Below are 16,140 nucleotides of genomic sequence, written 5' to 3'. Positions count from 1 at the left end.
AACTTGACATCTTTCTGTCTTACCTATCCTAAAAAAGGTGCTGCTCCAACACCTGTAACCACTGGTAGATGTAGTTGTAGATTTTGATCGATTCTTCAATATTTTTCAGCTTGGATCAAGGGTAGTAGTTCTCACAACAGTGAATTGTGAGACAAAAAATAGGGTCGGCTCTTACTGGTTGCTCAAATAATAGCACGGCTTTTTTTTTTTTTTTTCTCAGCCACACGCTGAGTAATATTCTAAGTGTTGGAGAGTAGCCTTTCCTGCACGAAAACAGAAGCATTCTCGTAGTCACTGGCATCGGTGACTCATGTCAGTAAGAATCAGGACTCGGCGTGTAGAAATATTACTGGCTCCAGCGGTGGTGGCGTGGGATGCAGGTGCAAGTTTTCGGTGCCAATGGAGGCCTGGAGATAAACGGCGGGAAATTATAACATCTCTGTATTTATGCGGGAGCCATGTTCACGCGCGAAGTTCTGTGTTGTTGATTGTGGAGTAACTTTGTTAGCTAAGGTTGCGTTGTTTTTGTTGTGATTTGAACATCAAAGGAGAAAATGTTTGACCCACACGGTTAGTGTGTTTGTTTTTGCTATTGTTATTGTTGTGGTCTTCTTGTTGGTTCGCCCGTATTATAATTGAATACGTCGCTTTTGATTTATAAATTATCTGGAGTTATTGGTGCGTAAATGGAAGATCTTGTGCTGTATGGGGCAACCGAAGTTAATGAAGTTATGGGGATGCCGCCTTTATATTCGAGAGATTGGAATGTGGGTAGCACAGTTGTCAATATGTTGCTTGAGGGGTTGAACTGGAAAAAACACACTGAGGATCTGTTGAAACATTTGAGTTCAGCTACTTATGCTATTAGGGTCATTGCAAATTTTGGCGATATACATCTCAGTAAATTAGCTTACCACGCCTATTTTCATTCTCTGCTTTCGTATGGCATCATATTCTGGGTTAACTCATCATTGACTAAAAGAGTGTTCATTGCACAAAAGCGTGTAATCTTAATAATTGCTGGCGCTCATCCAAGATCATCCTGCAGACACTTATTTAAAGAGCTAGAGATCATATATATATTCACTTATGAAGTTTGTTATTAACAATCCGAACGAATTCAAAGTAATAGCAGTGTACATGGCTACAACACTAGGAGAAAGGATGATCTTCACTGCTCAAGGTTAAATCTAACTTTGGCTCAGAAGGGGGTAAATTATGCTGCCACAAAAGTCTTTGGTCACTTACCTAATAGTATCAAAAGTCTGACAGATAGCCATATAGCATTTAAAAGGAAATTAAAAGAATTTCTTAATGGCAATCCCTACACTCATTAGATGAATTTTTGGATATAGTAAGTGGGTAATTTCCCCAACCCCCACAAATATATACTTAGGGCATATATATATAAAGTGTCATGTAATATTTTGTGTAATGTAATATCTTGTATATGCACCTTTTGTTAACCTGACACGTTCCACATCATTACGTAGTGTCATACTCATGATCTGTGAAACAAGTACTAATCTAATCTAATCTAATCTGAGTACTGCAAACCTTTCTAATTCTTTTTGACTAGTCTCAAAATATTAATGTACTACAAAGATGCTGTTTTTAAGTGTTATCTTAATTTTGTTTTGGAAGCTGGTAGGGCTTTTATCCTTTTTTAACTCGAAATCTTTTGTATAATAAGCAACCTGCAGTAGGTTTTTGACACCCAGTTGTAGTCGGGTACTGTTGATATAATAGTGATCTACTCCTGTGCTGCAATTGTTTAGTTCACTGTTTAGCATTAGTTTAGTTTGAGATGCAAAATAGTTTCAAATAGCCTCCATACATAGAGGAAATGCTCATTATTTTATATTCTTTGAGTATGGTTTTACGGAACTCTCTTCCAATAAATCTGATTGCTCGTAAAAGCATACTTAAATATTCAGTGTGTGTGTGTGTGTGTGTGTGTGTGTGTTTTGAGCTGTTTATTGTAATTTATTATAGCATGTCGATCCGTGGCCTAATTCATAAATAAATAGACATTGATGTTGAAACTTCAGCCAGATTATAAAAAGAGATTGAAAATAGTTCGTTTATGTACTCGAAGTTGGGGTATTGTAGTTGAAACAATGGTGATAGTTTGTTAATTAGTTTTTGTAACCCTTTTTGAAACATCATAATGACACATACATGACTGGAAAGTCATCGCTGTTATCCACACTTTAAAAAAATGTTTTCTCGAAATCATTAGTTCCGTACAATAGAGAGATGAATAAAAATAAAGAATAACAATTTTTTTCCAAACATTTTCAGATTCTATGCAAGGTGGTTATTACAACAACTCAACAAACTTTGATAGCCCATCAACCCAACAGCCATCTAAAGCTTCCGTAAGTATGACTTGCACTGACTGTCTTTGTGTGGAAATAAGTAATGACATAGGCAAGTCTTATGTGCACTTAAGTACTATTATTCTGCCTTATCTGCTAGTTATGTGATAGCCTACTGCTGGTAAAGGAAATAGAGGAATTCATGCATAAGACCCACAGAGGTACAGTGGAAAGGGTGAAATAATGATTACTGAAGTAGGGCCAATTTAACATAAAGAAAACAACTGGAATTTGCTTTGGAACTGACAGATGCTCACCAATAGTTTTTATTAGTGCAACTAATACACCAGGCACTGTAGAACGTAGTTGTAGCCAGAGGTCTTCAAATTCAATACCTACTGGACAATGCTGAAGTCATCGTGTGTGTGCAATTTTTTTGAAGGTGGTGTTATAGTTCCACTGTCGTGTGTTAAACCATCAGTGATATCCTGTCGTGTGTTAAACCATCAGTGATATCTACTACTTCAGTCTTAAAGTTATTTTGTACAGTCTTCGTATTACTCCTTTTATTTCAACTTCATGCATATAAACAAGCATCCACCCACAGAAAGTTTTGAGAGTCGTTTGGCTTGCTTATCCTCAAGTTACTTTGTAAATCTTTCTCTCTTCTTGCACCACTCTCTCATTCACCTACACTGCTTCTTTTCATTTGGAGTCATCAGTCCTCTGACTGGTTTGATGGGGCTCACTACAAATTCTTCTCCTGTGTTAACCATTTCATCTTAGATAAGCAGTTGCAACCTAGGTCCTCAATTACCATATTTGGGCCATTCCATGTCAAATCAACAAGTGCTACAACCTGACCCTCTCAGATTTTTTGAAATTAACTGTGCATATATTACTCATAAATCATGACACAAATTAATTTTTTCACATTTTTCTGATGAAAAGTTAACGAGTAATAGACCTTCAAAAATTGAAAAGATGACAAATTTTTGACTCGCGGAACAAGGCCGTAGGAAAAATAAAAAGCTTTAGAAAACTTAAAATATGAGCAGAAGAATTATAGAAAGCATCATTTGAAATGAAAAAGGTCTAACTAAATTACTTGGAAAAGGTGGCAGAGAACATGAAGGAAGTATACAAGTAAAAAACTGAAGTGCCAGAACAGTGTTAAGGAAAAATTATTATGAACCCTCTGAAAGATTCTGGTAACGTATATGGCACAGAGCGGTCTGTTTGGTAGACAAAGTATTCTGTTAGATGTTATGAAAATAATATCCCAAGAGAGCACACCAGTCAATATATAATGAAAGAAAAATATGTGTGAAATGTTAAAGCATTTTAGTAACAATCAAAGATAAATCAAAACATTGGGTATAAATCCATGAATGAAAGATGACTCTTTAAGAATCAGGTTTGTTGCAACCTCTTTTGTATACATACACTGACTGAATTATCAGAATTGGTCAACTGAAGCCCTACCAATAGGAGATGTTTCTCCCATAGTATGATGATGGTGCATATGAAGAAACAGAAAGAGAACAGAACACTGACTGTTTAATTTGTGTCTGCATTAATTATTGGAATGTGGGTTGTGATAGGCTAATCTGAATCTTAGTACAAGATCTAGGTTAGGTTGGAAGGTGACAGGTTGCGAGTTGGCAGAGGGGTTGAATGCTTCAGTTAACCCACCAAAAACTGGAAAAATTTTTCACCATAATAAATACTCGTGGGAAATGTAAGGTACTTGGACACACAGCTATTGGCTGGTGATCAAGTTGCAGTGTAAAGCATCCAGAGACCATAAATAATGATATGCAATATTTCATATTGCACAATATTATTGACTGTAGAGAAGATTTGTGGTTCATGGTGTGGGTTCCTGTAGTCGTGTCCTAGTTCATGAACCATGGGCAACGTATGAGTGGCCAAGTAAGTGGTCCCGACAGTTGGGATACCAGTTACTTTGGAATAAGGCTGGGCATCTCGGACATATTCTGAGTCGTGGTCACCTTTGTGCTCATACGGCAAAGACTGCCAAATCCACCGGTTAGTCCCTCAGCCGTTAGGGGTAAAACCCAATGGGACTCGGGGCAAGTAAGGCTAGCAACCTGCTTCCCTGGTACTTTAAATATGATGCTGGCAACAATCAGAGCAAAATGCCTCGGACCTTTGGAGGTGACGGAGTCCCACCTCTAACTGACAAACCAGGGACTCCTAAGATACGACTTGGCAAACAAATGGTAATGAGACGGGGAGCTATTAATATCAATGGGGGCTACTCTGGGAAGAAGGTAGAGCTGGCAGAGGCTGCAAGTAAGATGGGGCTGGACGTTTTAGCTGTTAGTGACATTCGGGTAAGGGGTGAGAAAGAAGAGGAAGTGGGAGAATACAAGGTCTACCTGTCAGGAGTCAAAGCAGGAATAGCACAATGGGGTGTAGGGCTTTACATCAGGAAAGAAATGGAACCCAGCGTAGTTGCAATAAGGTATGTAAACGAACGACTGATGTGGATAGATTTGACAGTGTCTAGCAAGAAAATTAGGATTGTGTCAGTATATTCGCATTGTGAAGGGACAGATCAAGATAAGATGGATAGTTTTCATGAGGCACTCAGTGATGTAGTTGTTAGAGTAAAGGACAAGGACAGTGTTCTGCTCATGGGTGATTTTAACGCCAGGATTGGAAATCAAACAGAAGGGTATGAAAAGGTTATGGGTAAATTTGGAGAGGATATGGAGGCCAACAGGAACGGGAAACAACTCTTGGATTTCTGTGCCAGTATGGGCTTAGTAATCACAAACTCCTTTTTTAAGCATAAGAACATTCACTGGTATACTTGGGAAGGCAGGGTAACCAGATCTGTCATTGACTGTATAATAACAGATCAGGAAGGCTGTGAGGGGCACACGTGTATTCCGGGGATTCTTTGATGACACTGATCATTATTTAATCTGCAGTGAAATTGGGATTGTGAGGCCAAAAGTGCAGGAGGTCAGGTCCATATGTAGGAGGATAAGAGTGGAGAAACTTCAGGATAAGGAAATCAGGCACAAGTACATAACAGCGATCTCAGAAAGGTATCAGTAGTCAATTACAGTCATTGGAGAAGGAATGGACAAGGTACAGGGACACAGTACTAGAAGTGGCTAAAGAATGTCTTGGAACAGTAGTGTGCAAAAGTAGAATGAAGCAAACAGCTTGGTGGAACGATACAGTCAAGGCAGCCTGTAAAAGGAAAAAGAAGGCGTATCAAAAATGGCTACATACCAGAACCCAGGTAGACAGAGAAAGTTACGTTGAAGAAAGAAACAAAGCCAAACAGATAATTGCAGCATCCAAGAAGAAATCGTGGGAAGACTTTGGAAACAGGTTGGAGACTATGGGTCAAGCTGCTGGAAAACCATTCTGGAGTGTAATTAGCAGTCTTTGAAAGGGAGGTAAGAAGGAAATGACAGGTATTTTGGACAGGTCAGGAAAACTGCTGGTGAATCCTGTGGATGCCTTGGGCAGATGGAGGGAATATTTTGAAGAGTTGCTCAATGTAGGTGAAAATTCGATCAGTAATGTTTCAGATTTCGAGGTAGAATGGGATAGGAATGATGATGGAAATAGGATCACATTTGAGGAAGTGGAAAAAATGGTAAATAGATTGCAGTGCAATAAAGCGGCTGGGGTGGATGAAATTAAGTCTGAACTCATCAAATACAGTGGAATGTCAGGTCTTAAATGGCTACACAGGATAATTGAAATGGCCTGCGAGTTGGGACAGGTTCCATCAGACTGGACAAAAGCAGTAATCACACCAATCTTTAAACATGGAAACAGAAAAGATTGTAACAACTACAGAGGTATCTCTCTAATCAGCGTTGTGGGTAAAATCTTCTCAGGTATTGTTGAAAGGAAAGTGCGAGTATTAGTTCAGGGCCAATTGGATGAAAATCAGTGTGGGTTTAGGCCTCTTAGAGGTTGTCAGGACCAGATCTTTAGCTTACGGCAAATAATGGAGAAGTGTTATGAGTGGAACAGGGAATTGTATCTATGCTTTATAGATCTAGAAAAGGCATATGACCGGGTTCCTAGGAGGAAGTTATTGTCTGTTCTACAAGATTATGGAATAGAAGGCAGCAGTTAGAGTTGATGGTAAATTGAGTTCATGGTTCAGAGTAGTTCAGGGGTAAGACAAGGCTGCAACCTGTCTCCACTGTTGTTCATATTATTTATGGATCATATGTTGAAAACAATAGACTGGCTGGGTGAGATTAAGATATGTGAACACAAAAAAGCAGTCTCGCATATGCGGATGACTTAGTTGTGATGGCAGATTCGATTGAAAGTTTGCAAAGTAATATTTCAGAGCTAGATCAGAAATGTAAGGACTATGGGAACAATGGCAGGAGGGTGTCCACAATGAGGAAATCAAAGAAAAACTGGGAATGAACTCTATAGATGTAGCAGTCAGGACGAACAGGCTTAGATGGTGGGGTCATGTTACACGCATGGGAGAAGCAAGGTTACCCAAGAGACTCATGGATTCAGCAGTAGAGGGTAGGAGGAGTCGGGGCAGACCGAGGAGAAGGTACCTGGATTCGGTTAAGAATGATTTTGAAGTAATAGGTTTAACATCAGAAGAGGCACCAATGTTAGCACTGAATAGGGGATCATGGAGGAACTGTATAAGGGGGGCTATGCTCCAGACTGAACGCTGAAAGGCATAATCAGTCTTAAATGATGATGATGATGATAAGATTGAAGGTTGTCTGATATATTGTACAATATATTGACAAATCTGCTGAAATTAGACTTTTAATTGAGCAAAGTGCTTAGACTTTACAGTCTCAGACTAATATTGTATATCTTTTTCAGCTCAGTCTCATATGCTAAACTATTTATTTTGTGGTTTTTGTTGTGTTGTTAAGTGCAAATGGCTTCAAAATCTATGGAATCCACATTCATTTGAGAACTGTTTAAAGTATATTGGGGTTTGTCAGCCTCATGGCATGTTGAATTAAACAATTATAGTAATGATGAAAATCAAAAAGAGCAGTATTGTCAGTTGTTGCCGAAATGTAGGAAAATATACCTGAAAGCAGATAGGTAAAGAAATTAAATTCCTTGTGGACAAATGATAGAAAAGAACAGAAAAGAATTAAGAGTGCATTGAAAAGAAGAGGTGGTGCTGACTAGCTACTAGAGCTATGCAGTTTTCAGAGAAGGTATTAAGTACTGTTTTGTAGGATGTCATGCCACACCAGCCACTTACACAATTATAAATACACCAGTTGATTGGTGGATAAGTGGTCTTCTCAGAAATTTCAGTATGATTGGTGAACACAGGTACTTGCAAACTTGAGGTGTCTTCTCAAAAGTTTTGCTTACATCTGGATTGTGAGTCCAGTGGTCAGTAGAATGACCAGTTAGAAGTTCACGCCAAAATCTGACACTCAGTCTTGCCCAAGTTGTGGTGCAGTTTCATTATCGTACTTAGATTTACCCAGATAATCTCACTGTTATCAATTTCATGTTTTAACCAGCAAAACCTAGTAGCTTATGAGCTCTGCTGGTTTCTAGGAGCACTTCAAATTATGGCATTTTGTTGAGAAGGCTTTGTCAGTTTACTTGTAGATTTTTTAATATTCTCGTCTTTGTAGTGTATTTCTTTTAATCTTGCACATAATACAATGGGGTTTCCTGCAGGTGTCACTGTCTGGACAGGATGGAGAATTGCCTAACTAATAACCCCCCTGCGGGTTCGGGGGTTAGAATAGGCCTGCGGTATTCCTGCCTGTCGTAAGAGGCGACTAAAAGGAGTCTCAAATGTTTCGGCCTTATGTGATGGTCCCCTCTCGGGTTTGACCACCATCTTTCTAAATTATTCCGAAGAGCGAGCCAATTGGGGAAGGGCGCCTTACGTGGTGCACTGCATCCGTCGTGCATTGAGACCTTTAGCCGGCTTTTTCGTCGTTGCAATGGTGTACCGCTCGTTTTCCATCTCTTGGGCGAGGATACGTCCCTGGGTGCGATTCCCACGCTGCACTCTGCAGTGTTTATTTTAACTGCGACGACGACCTTGGACAGTTTTGCACCTAAGATCCAGCACGGTAGCCAGTCCGTTGTGGTGGGGCCGCCATGTACCCTCTTGGTTGTAGCCCCCTGACAACACAGGGATCGCTCTACTGATGCCTGCGCCGTTAACTCCCCACGTATGCCAAGGAGTAGATGCCCGTCTCCCTGGGGCATCAGGACTCTCGGCAATGGACATCCTGCCAGGTGGCTATTGCTGCGGCTGGGTGGCGCCCTTGGGGAGGGCCCTTGGTCGGAGTAGGTGGCATCAGGGCGGATGACCCGCAATGAAGCGTGGTACATCATCTCTCGCTGGTGGCCAGCCGCCAGCAGTCTCTAAGCGTTCTCGGGCTCAATTTAATGCTGAAAAGTACAATCCGAAAACGTTCCCCTCTCTGGCCACGCCGTGGGAGGAACGTAAGTCTCAGGATGGAGGTAATAGTTATTCGCCCTGATTCTTAGTTTGTACGAGAGTTGATGGGGAGTCTTTTCTCTCCACAAAGCCTCAGTTCTTCGTCGAGCATTTAGAGGACAAGTTTGGGGAGGTGGAGGGCTTGTCAAAAATGCGCTGTGGATCGGTCCTGATCCAAACGGCATCCTCTGCCCAGTCACGACGGTTGCTTGCTTGTGACAAGTTGGGGGATGTTGCTGTTACGATCACGCCGCATAAGAGTTTAAATATGGTTCAGGGAGTTATTTACCATAAGGACCTTCTTTTGCAGTCTGATGACGAGCTGCGCGCCAACTTAGAGCGCAGGGGTGTACATTTCGTCCGGCGCGTTCATCGGGGTCCGAAGGAAAATCAGATAGCTACCGGTGCCTTCATCTTGGCCTTCGAGGGTGATACGTTACCGGAAATGGGCAAGGTGATGGTCTACTGGTGTGACGTCAAGCCCTATATTCCTCCCCCGATGCGGTGCTTCAAGTGCTGGAAGTTCGGCCATATGTCTTCCCGCTGCACTTCCAGCCTCACATGTCGAGATTGCGGACGCCCGTCTCATCCCGATACTCCATGTGCCCCGCCTCCCATCTGTGTCAACTGCGGGGAGCACCATTCACCTTGCTCGCCTGACTGCAAAGTCTTTCAGAAAGAGCGCAAAATTATGGAATATAAGACCCTGGAACGGGTGACCTATACTGAGGCCAAAAGGAAATATGACAGACTCCATCCTGTGAGAATGACATCTTCTTATGCAGCTGCTACGACAACTGTGCTAGCCCCATCAGTTTTGAGACTTCCAGCCAGCTCGATAAGCAGTAAGACTCCTCCTGCCCTCTTGCCCGTGGGGGGCTCTACCCAACCGGTTGCTCCTGCACCACCTACCTCAGGAGCAACCTCCTCCCACCCGTCGGGGACGTCCGTCCCCGCTTCTCAGCCGGAGAAGCGTCTAACTTCTTCGGCTACTCTCGCCCGTAAGAGTTCCCTTGGGACCCTCCCTTCCCAGGGTTCCACCAGCGGGAAGGATGACGGCCGCCAGTGGTATAAGTCCTCACCAGCGGCCGGGCGTAGGCCTTCACGATCCTCCTCTGTCCCGGAGACTGAATCGGTGAAGCCTTCCCAGCCGGTGCCACCCAAGGTTCAGCGAGAGAAGTCCTAGAGAAAGACCTCTAAGGCCAAAGAACTTGCGGTGGCACCAACCCCACCACACCTTTCGCGCTCTGCATCTGAGGATGAAGTCGAGATTCTAGCGTCCGCTGAGGACCTTGATCTCGCTGGTCCCTCAGACGCCATGGATGCCTCTCGTACGGGTACTGAATCGGTGGCAGTGAGTGAACAAGCGGCGTAAATTGCCTTCCCAGTCCTTTCACGCCTTTCTCAGCCATGGACAATATCATCCTCCAGTGGAACTGCGGCGGTTTTTTCCACCATCTAGCTGAGCTCCAACAACTTATCAGCCTTCACCCTTTCTGCTGCATTGCTCTTCAGGAAACTTGGTTTCCAGCAATGCGAACCCCCACCCTCCGTGGCTATCGGGGTTATTATAAGAACCGGGCAGCATATGAAATGGTGTCGGGTGGCGTCTGCCTCTATGTCCTTCACACTCTGCACAGCGAGTCTGTCCTCTCCACACACCTTTAGAGGCTGTCGCTGTTCGGGTGTGGACGCCACAGGCTGTTACCGTCTGCAGTCTTTACCTTCCGCCGGATGGTGATGTCTCGCAGCATGTCCTGGCTGCGCTGATAGCCCAATTGCCGCCACCTTTCTTGCTATTGGGCGACTTCAACGCCCATAACGCTCTGTGGGGTGGGTCAGTGGCAACAGGTCGAGGCGCCATCGTTGAGCATTTATTGTCGCAGCTCGATCTCTCGATTTTAAATGATGGTGCCTTCACACACTTGAGTGTGGCGCATGGCACATACTCCGCCATTGACCTTTCAATATGTAGCCCTAGCCTCTTACCGTCTGTCCAATGGAGTGTGCATGACGACCTGTGTGGTAGTGACCACTTTCCGATCTTTCTGTCACTACCACAGCGTCACTCTTCTGGGCGCCCTAGCAGATGGGCTATGAATAAGGCTGACTGGGACTTGTTCTCCTCCACTGCCGCTCTTGAGTCTCTCTCTAATGACAACATTGATGCGGTGGTTCAATCGGTCACCACCGGCATCGTTACTGCCGCCGAATCTGCCATTCCCCGTTCTTCTGGGTCCCCTCGGCGGAAGGCTGTGCCTTGGTGGTCGCCTGAGATCGCTGAAGTGATTAAAGATCGCCGGCGGGCGCTCCAGCGTCACAAGCGACATCCCTCCTTAGACCACCTTATTGCCTTCAAACGGCTGCGTGCGCGGGCCCGCCTCCTTATCCGCCAAGGCAAGAAGGAGTGCTGGGAGCGGTATGTGTCCACCATTGGCCTCCATGTCACTCCTTCGCAGGTCTGGGCCAAGATTCGACGCGTCTACGGCTATCGGACCCCTGCCAGCGTCCCTGCGCTCTCACTGAATGGAGCAGTTTGTACTGACTCCGACGTCATTGCCAATCGCTTAGCAGAGCATTTTGCTATGAGTTCCGCTTCTGCGAATTACCCCCAGGCCTTCCGCTCCATTAAAGAGCGGATGGAACGTCGGAGCCTTTCGTTTCGCACCAACCACACAGAATCTTACAATGCTCCATTCAGTGAGTGGGAATTTCGCAGTGCCCTAGCTGCTTGCCCTGATACCGCTCCTGGGCCAGATGGCATCCACTGTCAGATGCTGAAACACCTTTCAGTGGACTGCCAGCGGCGCCTTCTCGATCTTTACAACCGTCTTTGGGTCAAGGGGGTGTTTCCGTCGCAATGGCGGGAAGGCGTTGTCATCCCCGTTTTGAAACCTGGAAAGACCCCTCTGGAGGTGGACAGCTACCGTCCCATTAGCCTCACCAACGTTCTTTGCAAGTTGCTTGAACGGATGGTGAGCCGGCGCTTGCAATGGGTACTGGAGTCTCGGGGCCTTCTGGCTCCGTCTCAGGGTGGGTTCCGGAAAGGCCGCTCCGCTGCCGACAATCTGGTGAGCCTGGAGTCGGCCATCCGTACTGCCTTTGCCCGCCGTCAGCACCTGGTCGCTGTCTTTTTCGACATGCGGAAGGCGTACGATACGACATGGCGTCATCACATCCTTTCTACGCTTCATGGATGGGGTCTTCGGGGCCCTCTGCCGATCTTTATCCGCAATTTCCTGTCGTATTGTACCTTCCGCGTGCAAGTCGCAGCCTCCTATAGTTCCACCCACGTCCAGGAGAACGGTGTGCCACAGGGTTCTGTTTTGAGTGTCTGCCTGTTTTTAATAGCCATTAACGGGCTCGCTGCGGCCGTGGGAAATTCTGTCTCTGCTTCGCTGTATGCTGACGACTTCTGCCTTTATTACAGCTCTACTGGCATTGCAGCTGTTGAACGTCAGCTACAGGGCGCTATCCGTAAGGCGCAGTCTTGGGCTGTAGCGCATGGGTTTCAGTTTTCGGCAGCCAAGACCCGCGTTATGCATTTCTGCCAGCGCCGAACAGTCCATCCTGAGCCGCGGCTTTATCTTGCCGACGAACTCCTTGCTGTGGTGGAGACCCACAGGTTTTTGGGGGTGGTTTTCGATGTTCGGTTGACTTGGCTGCCTCATATCCGGCAGCTTAAACAGACGTGTTGGCGGCATCTAAACGCTCTGAGATGCTTTAGCCACACCCGCTGGGACGCCGACCGCTCTACCCTGTTGCGGCTCTACCAGGCGTTAATCCAGTCCCGTCTGGATTATGGGAGGCTGGCTTATGGCTCAGCATCCCCATCTGCGTTACGGGTGCTGGACCCAATTCTCCACAGCGGGATACGCCTTGCCACTGGTGCTTTCCGCACCAGCCCTGTGGACAGCGTACTAGTGGAGGCAGGTGTACCTCCACTGCGGTTCCGGCGCCAACGTTTGCTGGCCGCTTATGCTGTCCATGTTCTAAGCTTGCCCGGGCATCCAAATTATCGTGTCCTGTTCCCGCAGTCAGTCGTCCATCTGCCAGACCGTCGGCCCCGGTCGGGTTGTCCGATCGCCGTACGTGTCAAGGAGCTTCTCTGCGGGCTTGGGTTTTTCCCTGTTCCACCTCCTTTCTCTGTGGTCTTTGTGTGGACCCCCGGTCATGTCGGTATCCCGGGTAACGAACATGTTGACCGCCTGGCGAAAGAGGCCACCAGTAAGCCATCTCTGGACGTTGGCCTCCCAGAGACTGATTTGCGGGCAGTCTTCCGCCGCAAAATCATGGCGCTATGGGACGATGAATGGCGCGAACTGACAACGCGCAATAAACTCCGTGATGTCAAGGAGACGACGGCTGTGTGGCGGTCATCCCTGCGAGCCACTCGCAGGGACTCAGTAGTTCTTTGCCGGCTCCGCATTGGCCACTCCCGGCTGACACACAGTTATTTACTGCGCCGGGAGGACCCTCCTCTATGTCGATGTGGGGCAGCTTTGACAGTGGCCCACATTTTGATGGTCTGCCCCCTTTTAGCTGTGGTCAGGCAGACATTTGCGCTGCCTGATACGCTCCCTGCCCTTTTAACAGATGACTCCACTATGGCTGACTTAGTTTTACGTTTTATTCGGGCAGGGGGATTTTATCATTTAATCTGAGTGTTTCTGTTTTATTTTATTGTTTTGTGCTGATTCTGGCATTTGGCCTATGATTTTAAACTGATTTTTTAATGTGTTTCTAAGTGGTTGGCTTTTCCTTTTTTATTTCTATGGTCGGCCAACCACTGTCACACTCTGTGTGGTTTTAGTCCGTTTTGTCTTGTCTTTGTCTCAGTTTCTCTTGTTCTGTATCGTCTGTGATCTATTCTGTTCCCCGTTTTTATTCTCTGAGGGTGTTCTTTGTATTTGGAAAAAGGGACCAATGACCGTAGCAGTCTGGTCCCTTTCATCCCCCAAACCAACCAACCAACCAACCTAACTAATAAAATCTTGTCTGCGCCCCATGCACTCAGCCTCGTGGATAGCAGCCTCTGATGTTTAGTACACACGTGGCCCCTTTTGGGAGGACTTTACAGTTCTCAACCTGATAGCACAAGTCTAGGAAGCTCCAGCCTACCTTGTCACAGAACCTTCAAAGTCTTTGGTCCACCAGAGTCAGAAACAAGGGAGCCATGACTAAGTTCTGGGGGCAGTGCTGTAGATTGTGAACTGACTTTCTCAGCTAGTTGTCAGTCACTGGAAGAATCCAAATATGACCTAAGAACCCAGATGACAGGCATTATTTGCTCCAAAATGGGCCATAATTTTTATTCGGTTCCATCCTGTTGCCTTTGTGGTTGTAGGAACAAATTCTTTGACATGTTGAATGAGGTAGCCTAACATACACGCTGAATGCACACAGTAATCCTTCTCATTCCTTGCTGTCATTTCCATAAGGGGAACAATTATTTACCATATGTTTGAACTGCTGATGATAAATAGACCAACACACTTTTGAGTTGGCCTCCAGTGAGGCACCCTCCCACCACCACCTACTCCAGTCCTGTAACCCGGAAGGTGTACACGATCAAAGGCAGAGCCACATGTGAAAGCACCCATGTGATTTACCAACTGACATGCCTACACCATGAAGCCTTCTATGTGGGAATGACCAGCAACAAACTGGCCATTCTCATGAACGGACACAGGAAGACAGTGTTTGTTGGTAATGAGGATCACCCTGTAGCTAAACATGCCTTGGTGCACGGCCAGCACATCTTGGCACGGTGTTACACCGTCCGGGTTATCTGGATACTTCCCACTGACACCAATCTATCAGAACTCCAGAGATGGGAACTTGCCCTTCAATATATTCTCTCTTCCCATTACCCACCAGGCCTCAACCTCCGCTTATTTCAAGTTGCTGCCCCTCTTTACATCACTTGTCATCCAACAACATCTTTGCCCCTGTACTTCCGCCTCGACTGAGTGTCGTTGTAACTGCTGTCTGCTTCACGTCTGCTGTGCAGCGAGCTACCTTAATTTAAGTATTAACTGTATTTTTCTTACTTGTCACTTCTTCTTCCGTGTGTTTTTGCTTTTAGGAAGCTTTAATTGTCGAGTGCTAGTAATAGTGTTCCATAGATTTCGTGTTTGTTTTGAATATGGTCAGAGAGAGTCCCTTTAGTCAACCATAGTGCCAGTAGTGCTAGTGTTTGTTTTCAATACAGTCCAGAGCCAGGTAGTGCTATTTTCATTGTTTTCTAGAAGTGGCTAGCAACCACAGTTTAGTCACCAATCAGCCGCCTTTAGTGAATCAGCAGTCTGGTTAAAAGTTGATTAACTCTCTACAGTAAATTGATTTCTTAGGATGGATAGGTTGTGTGACTGCTGTGTACAGACGCAGGAAGAGCTGGCCACTGTTCGCAAACAGCTGAACGTGTTGATGGCCGCGGTCAGCCGTCTTCAGGCTGCTGCCTCGGAGTGTAGTGGCAGTGGGGAGTCTGGTGCATCGCATGGTACACCCCAGGTGTTACATGCTTCACCCACTGTCCCTGCTGTTGAGACACCTTCACGGGTACCAGGCGTGGTTGGGCCACCCTCTCCCCAAGGGGAGTGGCGGGTTCACGGCGCACGAGGCGGAGGGTCAATGTGGAGGCTGGCCGTGTGGCATCGCCCACTCTGCCTGTGAGTGGACATGCGGCCGCTCCTTCAGCAAGGTCCGAGCAGGCGCACGGGGGGAGGGGTTTATTAGTTATTGGGAGCTCCAATGTTAGGCGGGTGATGGAGTCCCTTAGGGAAATAGCGGAAAGGTCAGGGAAGAAGGCCAGTGTTCGCTCTGTCTGCTTGCCGGGGGGTCTCATCCGAAATGTGGAGGAGGCCGTGCCAGCAGCAATAGAAAGCACTGGGTGCACCCGACTGCAAATTGTTGCTCATGTCGGCACCAATGACTTCTGCCGTCTGGGTTCAGAGGTCATCCTCAGTTTGTACGGGCGGTTGGCGGAATTGCTGAAGGCGGAAATCCTTGCTTGCGGAGTGGAATCAGAGCTAACTATTTGTAGTATCGTCCCCAGATTGCGGTCCTCTGGTTTGGAGCCGAGTGGAAGACTTAAACCAGAGGCTCAGATGATTCTGCGGAGATCTGGGGTGCAAATTTCTCGACCTCCGCAATCGGGTGGAGAAATGTAGGGTCCCCCTGAATAGGTCAGGTGTGCACTACACGCCGGAAGCGGCAACTAGGGTAGCAGAGTACGTGTGGAGTGCACATGTGGGTTTTTTAGGTTAGAGAATTCCCTCCCTAGGCCCGAGAAGACGCCTCCTGAGACACGGCAAGGTAGGAGTAGGCAAAATGCAACAG

The 16,140-nt window shown here is 46.1% G+C and overlaps 1 protein-coding gene across 1 annotated transcript in view; it reads left to right on the top strand.

Annotated features, from left to right (window-relative positions):
* The first annotated feature begins 415 nt into the window (after positions 1–415).
* LOC126161719 (replication protein A 32 kDa subunit) overlaps positions 416–16,140 on the top strand; it is a 41,973-nt gene continuing 26,248 nt past the window's right edge. Inside the window, exons 1-2 of the mRNA XM_049917753.1 lie at positions 416–570; positions 2,305–2,381. Coding sequence (XP_049773710.1) covers positions 555–570; positions 2,305–2,381 — 93 coding nt within the window. The 5' untranslated portion in view covers positions 416–554. The remainder of the gene's footprint in view (positions 571–2,304; positions 2,382–16,140) is intronic.

This window comes from Schistocerca cancellata, chromosome 2 (genome assembly GCF_023864275.1).
Source record: "Schistocerca cancellata isolate TAMUIC-IGC-003103 chromosome 2, iqSchCanc2.1, whole genome shotgun sequence".
Classification (NCBI taxonomy): Eukaryota; Metazoa; Arthropoda; class Insecta; order Orthoptera; family Acrididae; genus Schistocerca; species Schistocerca cancellata.
The sequence above is the reverse complement of the archived record's forward strand: the minus strand, read 5'-3'. Positions and strand labels throughout refer to the sequence as shown.